The sequence below is a fragment of the Argentina anserina genome, chromosome 1 (assembly GCF_933775445.1).
Source record: "Argentina anserina chromosome 1, drPotAnse1.1, whole genome shotgun sequence".
NCBI classification, from domain to species: Eukaryota; Viridiplantae; Streptophyta; class Magnoliopsida; order Rosales; family Rosaceae; genus Argentina; species Argentina anserina.
The window spans coordinates 17,906,148-17,919,096 of NC_065872.1; the positions used below are offsets into that span (position 1 = coordinate 17,906,148).

The 12,949-nt window shown below is 42.1% G+C and overlaps 1 protein-coding gene across 1 annotated transcript; it reads left to right on the forward strand.

Annotated features, from left to right (window-relative positions):
* The first annotated feature begins 244 nt into the window (after nucleotides 1–244).
* LOC126800358 (boron transporter 1-like) lies at nucleotides 245–4,807 on the forward strand. Its single transcript, XM_050527718.1, has 12 exons — nucleotides 245–396; nucleotides 670–752; nucleotides 1,044–1,236; nucleotides 1,403–1,541; nucleotides 1,792–1,957; nucleotides 2,071–2,237; nucleotides 2,347–2,520; nucleotides 2,635–2,730; nucleotides 2,848–2,985; nucleotides 3,138–3,460; nucleotides 3,557–3,824; nucleotides 3,924–4,807. The coding sequence occupies exons 1-12, from the start codon at nucleotides 293–295 to the stop codon at nucleotides 4,227–4,229; spliced, it is 2,157 nt and encodes a 718-aa protein (XP_050383675.1). The 5' UTR covers nucleotides 245–292; the 3' UTR covers nucleotides 4,230–4,807.
* Nucleotides 4,808–12,949: the final 8,142 nt, after the last annotated feature.

Below are 12,949 nucleotides of genomic sequence, written 5' to 3' on the forward strand. Positions count from 1 at the left end.
CCAACTTGCTTCTGAATGTCTGGTACACCCAATTTGGAATCTACCACTTTCCACATTTGCTGGGTGGTTAGTCTCTCCACAGTTTTGCATTGCAATTTTAGAGAGGAAAATTAAAGCTCCCAGACCATGTAATTTAGGTGGTTATTTACTTCTGATTGCCACTGGCAATCTCTTGCACATCAGGTTACTGAGAGAAAGCCTTGTTAGAATTTAGAAACACCCATTGATTAATTAGTGGAAGCTATTTAAGTAGTCGTAGATAGTACCGTAGTACTACACTAGAGGAAGAAGGATGGAGGAGACATTTGTGCCCATGCGTGGAATCAAGAATGACCTTAGAGGAAGATTGATGTGCTACAAGCAAGACTGGACTGGTGGCTTCAGAGCTGGATACAGGTACTCACTTTTTCAACGTTTTGTTCTCTATTATTTTTCAGAATTCATTTGGCTTTCGTAAACAAATCCGGCTTGTTAAGTTGTCAAATTGTTGATTCATCAATTTTGTTTTGATGTGAAGTCGAGATTGTTGATAGATTGACGGTTTGACAATGGAACATACAATATGTGAAGCATGAGATGATACCCTTTTGCATCAATGCTACAGTTCCTACAATATAAGTTTGATTTGAACTCAATATTCGGGTGACAAAATGGTAATATGGTTTGCAGGATTTTGGCTCCCACCACATACATCTTTTTTGCTTCAGCAATCCCGGTCATTTCATTTGGTGAACAGCTGGAGCGAAGTACTGGTAAATGAACTCTAAAGACATATTCTTTTGTAGTTTGTACTTGAAAATGAAAACAACATAAAATTCTGATCTATAAAGGTTACAACTTTCTGATATCTTTGAATGTTCTAGTCTTTCTTCACATTAGTGTGTTCTTCATCTTTGATTATGGGAAAGAAAAAGTGAGCAATATAAAGATAAAGTTAACCATTGTGATTAACAATAATATGTGAGTTATGGCCGGCATATGTGAGTTTTTTTTATTGAATTATGATCTGATATTTAACTAGTTAGCAACTTTTAATATTGTAGATGGAGTTTTGACAGCAGTGCAAACCTTAGTTTCTACGGCTGTTTGTGGAATTATTCACTCCATAATTGGAGGTCAACCCTTGCTGATATTGGGTGTGGCTGAGCCTACTGTAATCATGTACACCTTCATGTTTAATTTTGTCAAGGAGCAAAATGACTTAGGTCCAAAGCTGTTTCTAGCATGGGCAGGATGGTGAGCTAGCATTATTATTCATTTTCTAGATTTTGTTTTACTAATTACGTACTGGATCACGCTTTGTAATATTGTCTTATTCCACAGTTCATTTTGGTTTTTAAAATTTTCTATGAATTGGGTTGACTGAGCTCACATTTCTCATGATACTTAATTTTTCCTGTAGGGTATGTGTATGGACAGCAGGATTGCTGTTCTTATTGGCAATTTTAGGTGCTTGTTCCATTATCAACAGGTTCACTCGTGTAGCTGGAGAACTGTTTGGCCTCCTCATTGCTATGCTCTTCATGCAGCAAGCCATTAAAGTAAGAATAGCTGCAACTTTTGGTACATTAAAGTTGAAAGAAACTCTGGAATTAGAATCTTCTTTCAGGTGTTTTTTTTTTGCCAAAGAGAACATAACAGTAAAGCTTGGTTCTCATAGGACTAAAAAAAATAAAAAATTAGGGACTGTGGAGCAGTTTTAGGGAACATAACTGTAAAACTTGTATCTTCTCTTTGTACAACTGAACAATTTGATCATAACCTTGGTTATTTGCAAATGTAATATTTTAGGGACTAGTTGAGGAGTTTCGCATACCACAAAGAGAAGATACAAGTTTAGCGCAGTTTATACCTTCATGGAGGTTCGCAAATGGGATGTTTGCTTTAGTGCTGTCATTTGGCCTTCTTCTCTCGGCATTAAAAAGTCGAAAAGCAAGATCTTGGCGCTATGGCTCTGGCAAGTAGCATACATTTAGTATCCATCTTATTCTGTCCGGTAAATTAATGCTTTTAGTTAAACAGATTAACCAGGTCTCTTTTGATGTAATCGTACAAACATGTTTGTTACAGGTTCTCTCAGAGGCTTCATAGCAGATTATGGAGTGCCACTTATGGTTCTAGTCTGGACAGGTGTATCTTACATACCAACTAGTAGTGTTCCAAAAGGAATCCCACGACGTCTCTTTAGTCCGAATCCATGGTCACCTGGTGCATATGAGAATTGGACTGTCATTAAGGCATGTGATCGGATGATTTTTCTCTGCATTTGGTTGGCTATATGACTGCCTTTTGCCAATTAATTAATTAAGCGAGCAGAATTTTGTTTGTTCTTGAATTATTTCACAGCAAATGCTTGATGTTCCGATCCTTTATATCATCGGAGCTTTCATTCCAGCAACAATGATCGCAGTGCTATATTATTTCGACCACAGTGTAGCATCCCAACTTGCTCAGCAGAAAGAATTCAATTTGAGAAAGCCATCATCTTACCATTATGACTTGCTTCTTTTGGGGTTTCTGGTATGCAAAGGCAAATTTGCATTTCTTGCTTTTTCAAATTTTGGTTCAATTTCATCAATTTTTCTTTCTGAGTAATCAACTTCAAGTAACTTATGTCTTGCTCTTATCTGGCAGACCTTAATGTGTGGTCTGCTAGGAATTCCTCCATCAAATGGTGTCATTCCACAGTCTCCAATGCATACTAAGAGTTTGGCTACCCTTAAACACCAGGTAATCACACAACACAAATTACAGCCTTCTTTCTTTTCTTTAATGTCTCTTTTTGCTCCCTTGTTTATTCTTCTCTGCCAATTGTTCTCCTTCTCAGAGTTATATTTTCTTGTACAGTTGCTTCGTAATAAACTTGTAGCAACAGCACGGAAAAGTATGCGAAAAAATGCTAGCTTGGGACAGCTGTATGGAAATATGCAAGAAGCCTATCATCAAATGCAGACTCCTCTGGTTTACCAGGGTGCCTCGTCTCTGGTATTGGCAAAACTATATACAAATATCTCGCAGTTCTTAGTCTTTCGAAATGTTAACCTGCTGCTTTTATATGCAAATTAGGCAAGCCTTACTTAAGAGAGTTGCTTATCTTGATCTCTAAATCAAATATCTGTGTATGGCCACTTGAACAGGGACTGAATGAGTTAAAAGAGTCAACTATCCAGGCAGCTTCCAGTATGGGAAACAATATTGACGCGCCAGTTGATGATACAGTGTTTGATGTGGAGAAAGAGATTGATGATCTATTGCCTGTTGAGGTGAAAGAACAGCGTGTTAGTAACTTACTTCAAGCTTTACTGGTTGGAGCATGTGTTGCAGCCATGCCTATACTAAAAAAGATCCCAACCTCAGTCCTCTGGGGCTACTTTGCGTTCATGGCGATTGAAAGCTTACCGGGTAACCAATTTTGGGAAAGGATCTTATTGCTCTTTACCGCTCCCAGTAGAAGATACAAGTAACCCTTCAAATCCTCTTACATGTGCTTCATACATCTTCACTCTCCCTTCCTTTTCATCGGTTGACATACATAAATTGTTCATCTTACCTGCAGAGTCCTTGAGGAGTACCATGCAACCTTTGTCGAAACTGTGCCTTTCAAGACAATTGCAATGTTCACAATTTTCCAAACTGTGTACTTGCTTATATGTTTTGGGCTTACTTGGGTTCCAATTGCGGGGGTCATGTTTCCTTTGATGATCATGTTGTTGGTTCCTGTGAGACAATACTTTCTGCCCAAGTTTTTCAAAGGAGCTCATCTTCAGGACTTGGATGCTGCAGAATATGAAGAGGCTCCAGCATTATCATTTAGTCTCGCAGCGGTATATCTAACTTAGCTTCAACTTCTTTTGCTTTTAATTTTACATTTTCACATCATTGTACACAAGCTCATCTTCCTGTGTATTTGATGTGCCAAACAGGAGACAGAGCTGGGAGCTGGAGCTTCCTATGCAGGAGATGCAGAAATATTAGATGAGGCTTTTACTCGAAGCAGAGGTGAGTTTAGGCATGTGAGCAGTCCTAAGATCACAAGTACAACTTCAACACCAGCCAATGCCCCTAGAAGCCTTGACAGTCCACGAGTAACCTTCAGTCCTCGAATAAGTGAGCTTAGAGGAGTGCCAAGTCCTCGTTCTGGTGGAAGAGGGCCGCATAGTCCAAAGACCGGAGAAGTGAAGCCTTCCATTCTGGGAAAGAGCCCTAGCAACGGCAAGACGACATCATAAACCTGTACATTAATCCTCCTACCTTTAATTAAGAAAATTTTACATGGCCTTCACCATTTTCGCCAATTGTTGGTTTGGTTTGTCTTGTTTTATTTTATTTTATTGTAAAGAGCTACATGTCCTAAGAGGGACTGGTAATCATAGCATTGTGTTCATTAATTGAACCAATTATACTAGTGAATGTCTTTCTCTCTGACTATATATGAACCTTTCTTCTTCCAAAACAGACTACAGTTCAGAAATGTAAATGGATTCTACGTTGACCCTCATCAATTGTTCTCCATAATCTCTTTCTCTGTAGCAAGTTCTAGAGACTGACATAAAGAAACAAGAGCGAGTTTCCATCTAGTAACAGTAGGTTGGCTCGTGATAGCTTCTTTTTCAGAGCACTTTGGCTGGCTATCATGCTGATGGCTACGGTCGGCAGCCATCGGAACCCAACAGATGGGGCCATTGTTGCTGCGTACTAATTCGAAGCGAAGGAAACACACACTCGGATATTCGAATGGAAACGAAAGATGTGCTTTTGCTGTTGCTATATATCATGACTAGAAAAAGAAGTGGAGATGGTTCCTTCATTTGAACCAGGACAGATGAATGAATGTTGGTGGTGGTGGGGGGGGGGGGTTGCTTTTGTGGCATTGACTTAGACTTAGAAATGCCATTGTGAGCTTGTAAGGTCCCTTTCTAATGATCAGAGCAGCTTTATCTTGGTGTATAATTCAGTGAAAAGCTCCAAAATAAAAGCTTAGCATCAGATTTCAACTCTAGGGGAAAAAAGAAGTGTATATGTTGTAATGAAGATAAAAGCATTATAGTGACGAGTTGACAGATTGGTTGACCGTAGCAATATCTGATCAAACGTACGTCCAATTGATATACGTGTATTGGTGCATGTGAGTTGTACAACTATGGTTTTTTTTGTTGTTACAACCAGGGTCTAAAAGACCCAAGAAAAACAAAAAAACAAAAAAACAAACTAACATGAGCCAACTCTAGTAGAAGAGCATAAGGTCATTAAGAACTCTTTGAGCAACAGGCAGGGGATTGTCAAAGTACACAGTGCCGAGATCATGATCAATGTTGGCTTTAGCTAAATGATCAGCAGTCATGTTTAGCTCCATGAAGATATGAATAAGCTTAGCATCCTTCATCTTGGTCATTATAATATAGCATCCAAAACACATAGAACCAAGGGGGTGAAATTTCAAATTAGGACTCTCCATAAGTTGCACCAAGATGGCAAAATCAGACTCAATCTCCAAATTGAGAATTTGATGCTCAGCCGCAGTTTTAAGACCAGTCGGGCCGTGCGGGTTTTTAGCGGGCCGGGCCGGGTTTCACAACTCTAAAGTAAGCCCGGCCCCTCTACACACGGAAGCGGGTTTTGACAGGCTTTCTCGCGAGTCGAGCCGGATAAAAGTTCATCGGGCTTGCGGGCCTTCGTTAGCTTATTAGATCCGCGGGCTAAATGATGAGACCTAAATATGATAGAATTAATCGTGCTAACTTTCGGGCAACATTGAAGAGGTATCTCAACGCCGGCTGATAACTTGAGCCAATGTTTCTTTTGTTGGATTTCACCGGTGCTGAGGCTGCTTAGGCTTGGGTTAGTTAGACTGAGGCGCATATGAGTATCAGCTCTGGTGGTTTGGTCTAGGAGGCACCGATAGCGGTTGTCGGCGATCTAGTTTAGGCTTCTTTTTGAAGTTATGGAGGCAACCCTGTGGGTTATTGGATCTTAGCTTATGCAATTGGTGACAGTGATGCCCTTGGTAATGGCGATCGTTCTTGTAACTATGAGTCGACCAATCAACATTTGATTCCGGGTTCGCGTAGTGGTGGTTGGAGTACGGAGAGTCTTGGGTGCACGGCCACATGTGCTGCAAACGTGCTTGGATGACGTTAATCAAGGAAATAACATCCATATTTCAGAAATTAAAGCCCCAAGTTGATATATATAATTAATTATATATCTACCCCTCATTTAAAACACGTGAACAAATATCATCTAAATTCATTAAAATCAGTTCAATTGTGAAATTGAAATAGGCATAAAACTTGATAAAGGCTTAGTTTTTAAACATCAAAGAGATGCGTGGTGATGCCCAAACAAGCCTCCCCATTCCCCTGATTTTTAATCGAAGCCCAGAGATGATGTTCATCATCTTATTCCCTATTCACAGGAGTGCTGATCACCTGCTCAGCAGTTGAGTGTCACCTGGCGCTCAACTGTCATCCAATCTGGTCAAACTGTAATAACCCTAAATTTCAAAACAATATTTGGTTTAATTTAAATTCTTTTAAGTTGTGAAGTTTGATTAAAAACGAATGTGATGGTTGCGATACTTTGAAACGAAAAACGGAAACGTTTTCGGAACGTTTATTAAGAAAAACGTTACGTTTCCGAACGAAATTATCGACTTTTATTCCGTCGATCGGTTGCGAAAACTTCCTTCACGAAAGTTGTAGAGCTCGTCGATACGAGTTCGTGGATATGTGACGCGTTCTAATCGGACGACGTACGTAAAAGTTATTAACGACGGAAGTTAGTTTCCAATTTTGGGAAGGGGTATAAAGGAAATGTTTTCAGCTAGGGTTCCCATAATTGGAAACCCTTTCGTTCCTCTCTCACCCCGCCTCCCTTCTCCTTTTCTCTCTCTCGCTCTCCCGAGTCTCCCTCTCTCTCCCTCACTGCCCACCGGCAATCTAGCCTCACCGGCTGCCGTGAGTCTCACCACCCACCCCAAAGGCGTCGCACGACCACCCTTAGTCACCCCTGGACGCGACGAGCCGCGATTCACCACATTGAAGCTCGGGTATCTCATCGCCGTGCTTCCACATCGACGACGTGCTCGAGGCAAGCTCGCCACCACCCCTCCTCATCCCTGGAACCCCCGCGTCAAGGATTGAGCCTCGAGTTGCCGCCTACCTCCACTACTGCTCGATCTCCTCCGCCGGCACCTCAAACTTCTCCATCGTCGATTCAAGGGCTCCGCCGTGCAATCAAGGTAAGGATTGATGATATTGATGTTGTGTGATGATTATGGATGATTTTGGGTTGGATGTGTGGAGATCAGAGGGGGATTGGGGAAGGTTTGAAGGAGAGGGCTTACCGTCGCCGTGAGCGGCGCGTGTGGGAGCGTGGAGTGGCTTATAGGCGGTGTGAGGCCGTAAGAAGGGTGGAGGAGGGAAGAGGAGAAGAAATGGGGCGGCGGTGGCAAGCTACGCGCCGTTCCTGGGCTCGGCGCGTATGCCCCACGCGCTGCCACAGTGAGTGGCACTTGAGCGCCACGCGCGGCTGCCGGCGGGTGGCGCGTGTACCCCACGCGCTGTCACGTGCGGCGGCGTGAACAGTGTTTCAGAGGAGGGTATTTTGATAATTTATTTAAGTACGGTAAATGTAAATGTAAATTTTATTTACGTACGGTAAATGTAATTAAATTTTACCTACGGTAAATGTAAATATAAATTACTTTCAGTAAATGTAAAAAGTAATTTGTAAAATGATAATTTAGTAAATTTTATTTACTGAGATTGTATTTACATTTAAACAGTACGTATACGTACATAAATACGTATATAGTATTTATACGTACAGAAATACGTATGTAGTATTTATACGTACAGAAATACATATATAATATTTATACGTACAGAAATACGTATATAGTATTTATACGTACAGAAATACGTATTAATTGAATATTTGTACAGTAACCGTGAATAGTAACAGTGAACAGTAACACTGAACAGTAACTTCGTAAAACCGAAAATTGCTGAACAGTAACCGATTATTACTGTTTCGGCATTTAAAGGTTTACGAAACGATTCTAAATTCTTTTCTTATCTTTTCAAGGTGATCGTTAAATCGAGGAAATGAATTATCTTCGGGAATTGTGGAATTACGCTCAAGTCAATAAGGTGAGTAAAATCTCACCTATTTACGAATCTACCCTCGCGGTGATTCAAGATTTTTGCAAGAGTATTTAATAATGAATTACAACATGTATACAATTTAGTGGATTATATATATACTGTATAATGGTAATAAGTGCATATATATAGTTCATTATATTATATACTGTTATTAATTCATTAGAAATGGTCATTTTGATGACGGAAGATTGTGTATTGAGCATGTGTTGTGAAATATGACATGTATAAGATATAGTGGACTATATATGTATTGTATAAATGGTAAATAAGTACGAATATATATAGTTTGCTATATAATATACTGTTATGATTTTATTGTGATTATATTGAGCATGTGATTTGAATTGTACAATATGATGTGAGATTATTGTACGTGATTTTTAACATTGAGATTGTTAAAATGTGATTTGTCTTCGGACCTGATGTTTGGTACAATATGATGTGAGATTATTGTACGTGTTTGGCAAGTCGAAACCTAGCCTTTGGCCGGGCGAAAGTTACGATACAGTTAGAGCTCTAGTCTGTCTGCCTTAGTACTGCATGTGAGGTAACGGGTGGTTATCTGCTGATGGGTACTCAGATTATTTTGGATGTTGGGTAGCGGGTGGCTATCCAATATCGGCGGTGTATTACGAGAGGGGTAACAGATGTGTACCAGCGTTCTTGGTACCCGTATTATAAATGCATTTGGGTAACCAGAAGGGTTACTTAATTTCTCATGAGAGCTTCTTTTCATATTCTTTGGGACAACCAGATGGGCCGTCCATTGACTCATGAGTGCATTTATATTTGTTTGATTTGTAGATTTTCGTATATGCATTAATATGCGAGTTCTATTTTCATTTTACTCATACGAGCTGTAAAGCTTACCGGGTTTGTGTTTACAATCCCGGTGCACCAATCCGATGGTGTAGGGGATAACTCTGCAGGTGCTGATTAGTGGAGTTTGAGCGACGACTCCGGAGGTTCGAAGTCGTTCGTGTCCTACTTGTGGTGAGGTTTTAGCGTGGATTTGTGTGTGAGAACTGGTGTGATTTTATTTGTGAGATTTGTGAGTGATTTGTGAGGATTATTACATTTCCATTTTAGGTATGGATTATAAATTTGGGTTGTAATAATTGGTTTGTCTGAGTTGTATTGAGAACTCAGAATTGATCCGCTGTGACACTTTAATGATTTCGATTTTATGGAGATTATTTTGTGTTTAACGACTTTAGAATTTTGAGTTTGTAAGCTCGAAATTTTGGGGTCGTTACAGTTGGTATCAGAGCCTAAGTGCGTATTTGGCGATTATCAATATCATCCGGGAGCGATGATCCGACTGCAGGCGGGCACCCATCACATACTCCTCGGTATTGATATGTCGTCGGGTACGCGAGAGTGTAATTGGGAGCCATACCTTATGGTTTGGTCCTCTGGGAAGTATCGTGATGATAATTCGATGATTCATCTTATCCTGAAATTTCACGTTAATACCTATTGAATCTGTTTTAGTTGAATTCGAGATTTCACAAGTATTGACTCAATGTTCCGTTGTTTGAAAGTGATGAACGCTGATAAGGGCCGAGGACAGGGCTGAGGACGGGCGAGAGGCCGAGGTCGAGTTAGGGTCGCGGGCCGAGTCCGCAACGTGGAGAACCTGTATGAGGAGGCTGCTCCACAGGAGGAGCAGGTTGAGCCAGCTCCTGCGGTTAGAGATGACGGTCGAGTGTTGAAGCTGATTAAGGATATTAGTGCACTGTCAGCGCCGACCTTTCATGGGGGACTAGATCATATGGTAGCTGACTATTGGATCGAGGGTATGGAGACTTATTTTGAGATGATAGAGTGCACAGAGATTGAGAAGAGAAAGATAGCTACATTCTTTCTCAAGGGTGATGCTCTAGACTGGTGGAAGAGCATGAGACAGACTGTGGATGTGTCTACATTCACATGGGGAGGTTTCACCACCATATTCCGAGAGAAGTATTTTCCAGCCTCAGTACAGGAGGACTTAGAGTTGGAGTTTCTGGCACTGGTGCTGGGAGACATGACCATTAGAGAGTATGATGCTCGATTCTCACAGCTGTATCGGTATGTCAGGCCTATGGGTACGACCGCTTTAGCTCAGAAGTATCTACGAGGGCTGAAACAGGAGTACAAGACCATGATATCAGTCCTTTGCCTGACTACTAGGGAGTTGATATTTGAGAGTGCCATGAACTTGGAGCAAGCAAATAAGACTCAAGCAGGAGATGTGGGAAACAGAGACATAAAGGGAAAAGGCAAGGCGATCTGTACAGGTAGCGAGCACTCAGGACCGACGGGTAGGTCATGGAAGAGGCCAAGACCCCACTATCAGGTTCCGGCAAGGGCGGCACCCCTAGCTAACAGGGTTGCACCATTCAGACCATTGGCAGCGGTGAGCTGTTATGGCTGCAACGAGATGGGACATTACGCCTCAGCATGCCCGAATCCGAAGAGAGCAGGCTGCCACCGGTGCGGGCAAGTGGGACACATAGCTCGAGATTGTACCCGACCACTGCAGGGTAGGCAGGAACGGCCGTAGAGACAGCTACCAGCGGGCCAAGCTAGAGTGTTCGCAGTGGGTCAGCGAGACACAGGAGTGGAAGGTACATTATCACTGTTTGACTACCTTGCTAGAGTATTGTTTGACACGGGAGCATCGCATTCATTCATTGCTAGTTCGGTAGTAGAGATGCTAGGATTGATTCCTACACCTCTTGGGGACGCCTTATGTGTCACTTCACCCCTTGGAGTGTCACTTGAGTTAGAGACAATCTGCAAAGCTTGTCCTATTTTGATTGGAAGTAGAGAGTTCTCTGCTTCGTTGATTGTGATTCCGGACCACACTTATGATGTGATCTTGGGGATTGATTGGTTGAGACCACAGCATGCTGTGATTGATTGTTTTGACATGGTGGTGTCCTTTCATAGACCCGGAGAGCCAGTGTTTCGTTATCGTTGCCTCAAGTCTGATAACGCCATGAGATCAGGAGTTTTGGCACATGTGGAGTCAGTGGATCAGAAAGTAACTATCACAGACATTGTGGTAGTATCTGAGTTTGGTGAAGTGTTCCAAGAGATACCGGGGCTACCTCCTCGAAGAGTGGTAGATTTCTGCATTGATGTAGTACCCGGTACAGCACCTGTGTCAAAGGCGCCATATAGAATGGGGCAAAATGAACTTAAGGAGCTGAAGGTGCAGATCGATGAGCTATTAGACCAAGGGTTCATTAGGCCTAGCGTTTCACCTTGGGGAGCACCTGTTTTGTTCGTGAAGAAGAAAGATGGTTCTCTGCGGTTATGTGTGGACTACAGAGAGCTGAACAAGGTGACCATCAAGAATATGTATCCCTTACCTAGGATTGATGACTTGTTCGATCAGCTCAAAGGTGCTACGGTGTTCTCTAAGATTGATTTGAGATCCGGTTATCATCAACTCAGAGTGAAGGAAGAAGATATATCGAAGACAGCCTTCAGGACCCGGTATGGACATTATGAGTTTGTCGTCATGCCATTTGGTTTAACGAATGCACCAGCTGTCTTCATGAGTTTGATGAACCAAGTATTTAGTCTGTACTTGGATGAGTTCGTAGTGGTGTTTGTGGATGACATTCTGATATACTCCAAGACACAAGAAGAACATGTGGTGCACCTGAGAACAGTGTTGCAGACTTTGAAGGAGGCGAGACTGTATGCCAAGCTAGAGAAGTGTGAGTTCTGGAAAGAAGAGGTCAAATTCCTTGGTCATGTTGTCTCAAAAGATGGAGTACTAGTGGACCCGTCAAAGGTAGAGGCAGTAAAGAATTGGAGTCGTCCAAAGAACCCTATAGAGATACGTAGTTTCCTCGGTTTGGCAGGTTACTACAAGAGGTTTATCGAGGGGTTTTCTAGTATTGCATCTTCATTGACCAAATTGACCAAGAAAGATACTCCGTTCGTGTGGACGGATGCATGTGAGGAAGCATTTAACAAGATAAAGACCAGATTGACTACCGCCCCAGTGTTGACGATTCCATCAAGTGGTGGTGGCTATGTCATTTACAGTGATGCTTCGCTCCAAGGTTTGGGTTGTGTGTTGATGCAGCATGGAGGAGTTGTTGCTTATGGCTCGAGACAGTTGAAGATTCATGAGAAGAATTATCTGACGCACGACCTAGAGCTTGCGGCAGTTGTATTTGCCTTGAAGATTTTGAGACATTACTTGTATGGAGAGAAGTTCCAACTCTTTTCTGATCATAAGAGTTTGAAGTACTTGTTTTCTCAGAAGGAGCTGAACATGAGGCAGACGAGATGGATGGAACTCCTCAAGGACTATGACTTCACATTAGAGTACCACCCGGGGAAGGCAAATGTGGTGGCCGATGCCTTGAGCAGGAAACCGAGAGGCGTGGTGGCCTCACTTATGGTCCAGGAATGGTTCATTCTCGAAACTGCATCGGAGTTTGATTTAGTACCATCGGGAGGAGAACCTAGGGTCTTCCTTGGTAGTGTCACGGTGCAACCCACATTGATCACGAGGATCATACAAGGTCAGGCTCGGGATCGACTCTCTCAAGTTAAGTTGGCAGATCTTGTAGTTGATACGTTTGATGAGTGCCCTTCTGAGTGGAGAGTTGGAACCGATGGAGGGTTAAGGTTTGGGGCAAGATTGTGTGTCCCAGATTGTGATGATCTTCGGGAGGAGGTCCTTCGTATGGCACATCGTTCACGTTATACCGTTCATCCAGGGAACAACAAGATGTACAAGGACCTTTGCAGGCAATTCTGGTGGAACG

Coding starts and splice junctions, on each gene's coding strand:
- LOC126800358 (XM_050527718.1), top strand. CDS start 293: ATGGAGGAGACATTTGTGCCCATGCGTGGAATCAAGAATGACCTTAGA. Junction 1,542..1,791: donor TCATGCAGCAAGCCATTAAA/GTAAGAATAGCT, acceptor GTAATATTTTAG/GGACTAGTTGAGGAGTTTCG. Junction 2,986..3,137: donor ACCAGGGTGCCTCGTCTCTG/GTATTGGCAAAA, acceptor CCACTTGAACAG/GGACTGAATGAGTTAAAAGA.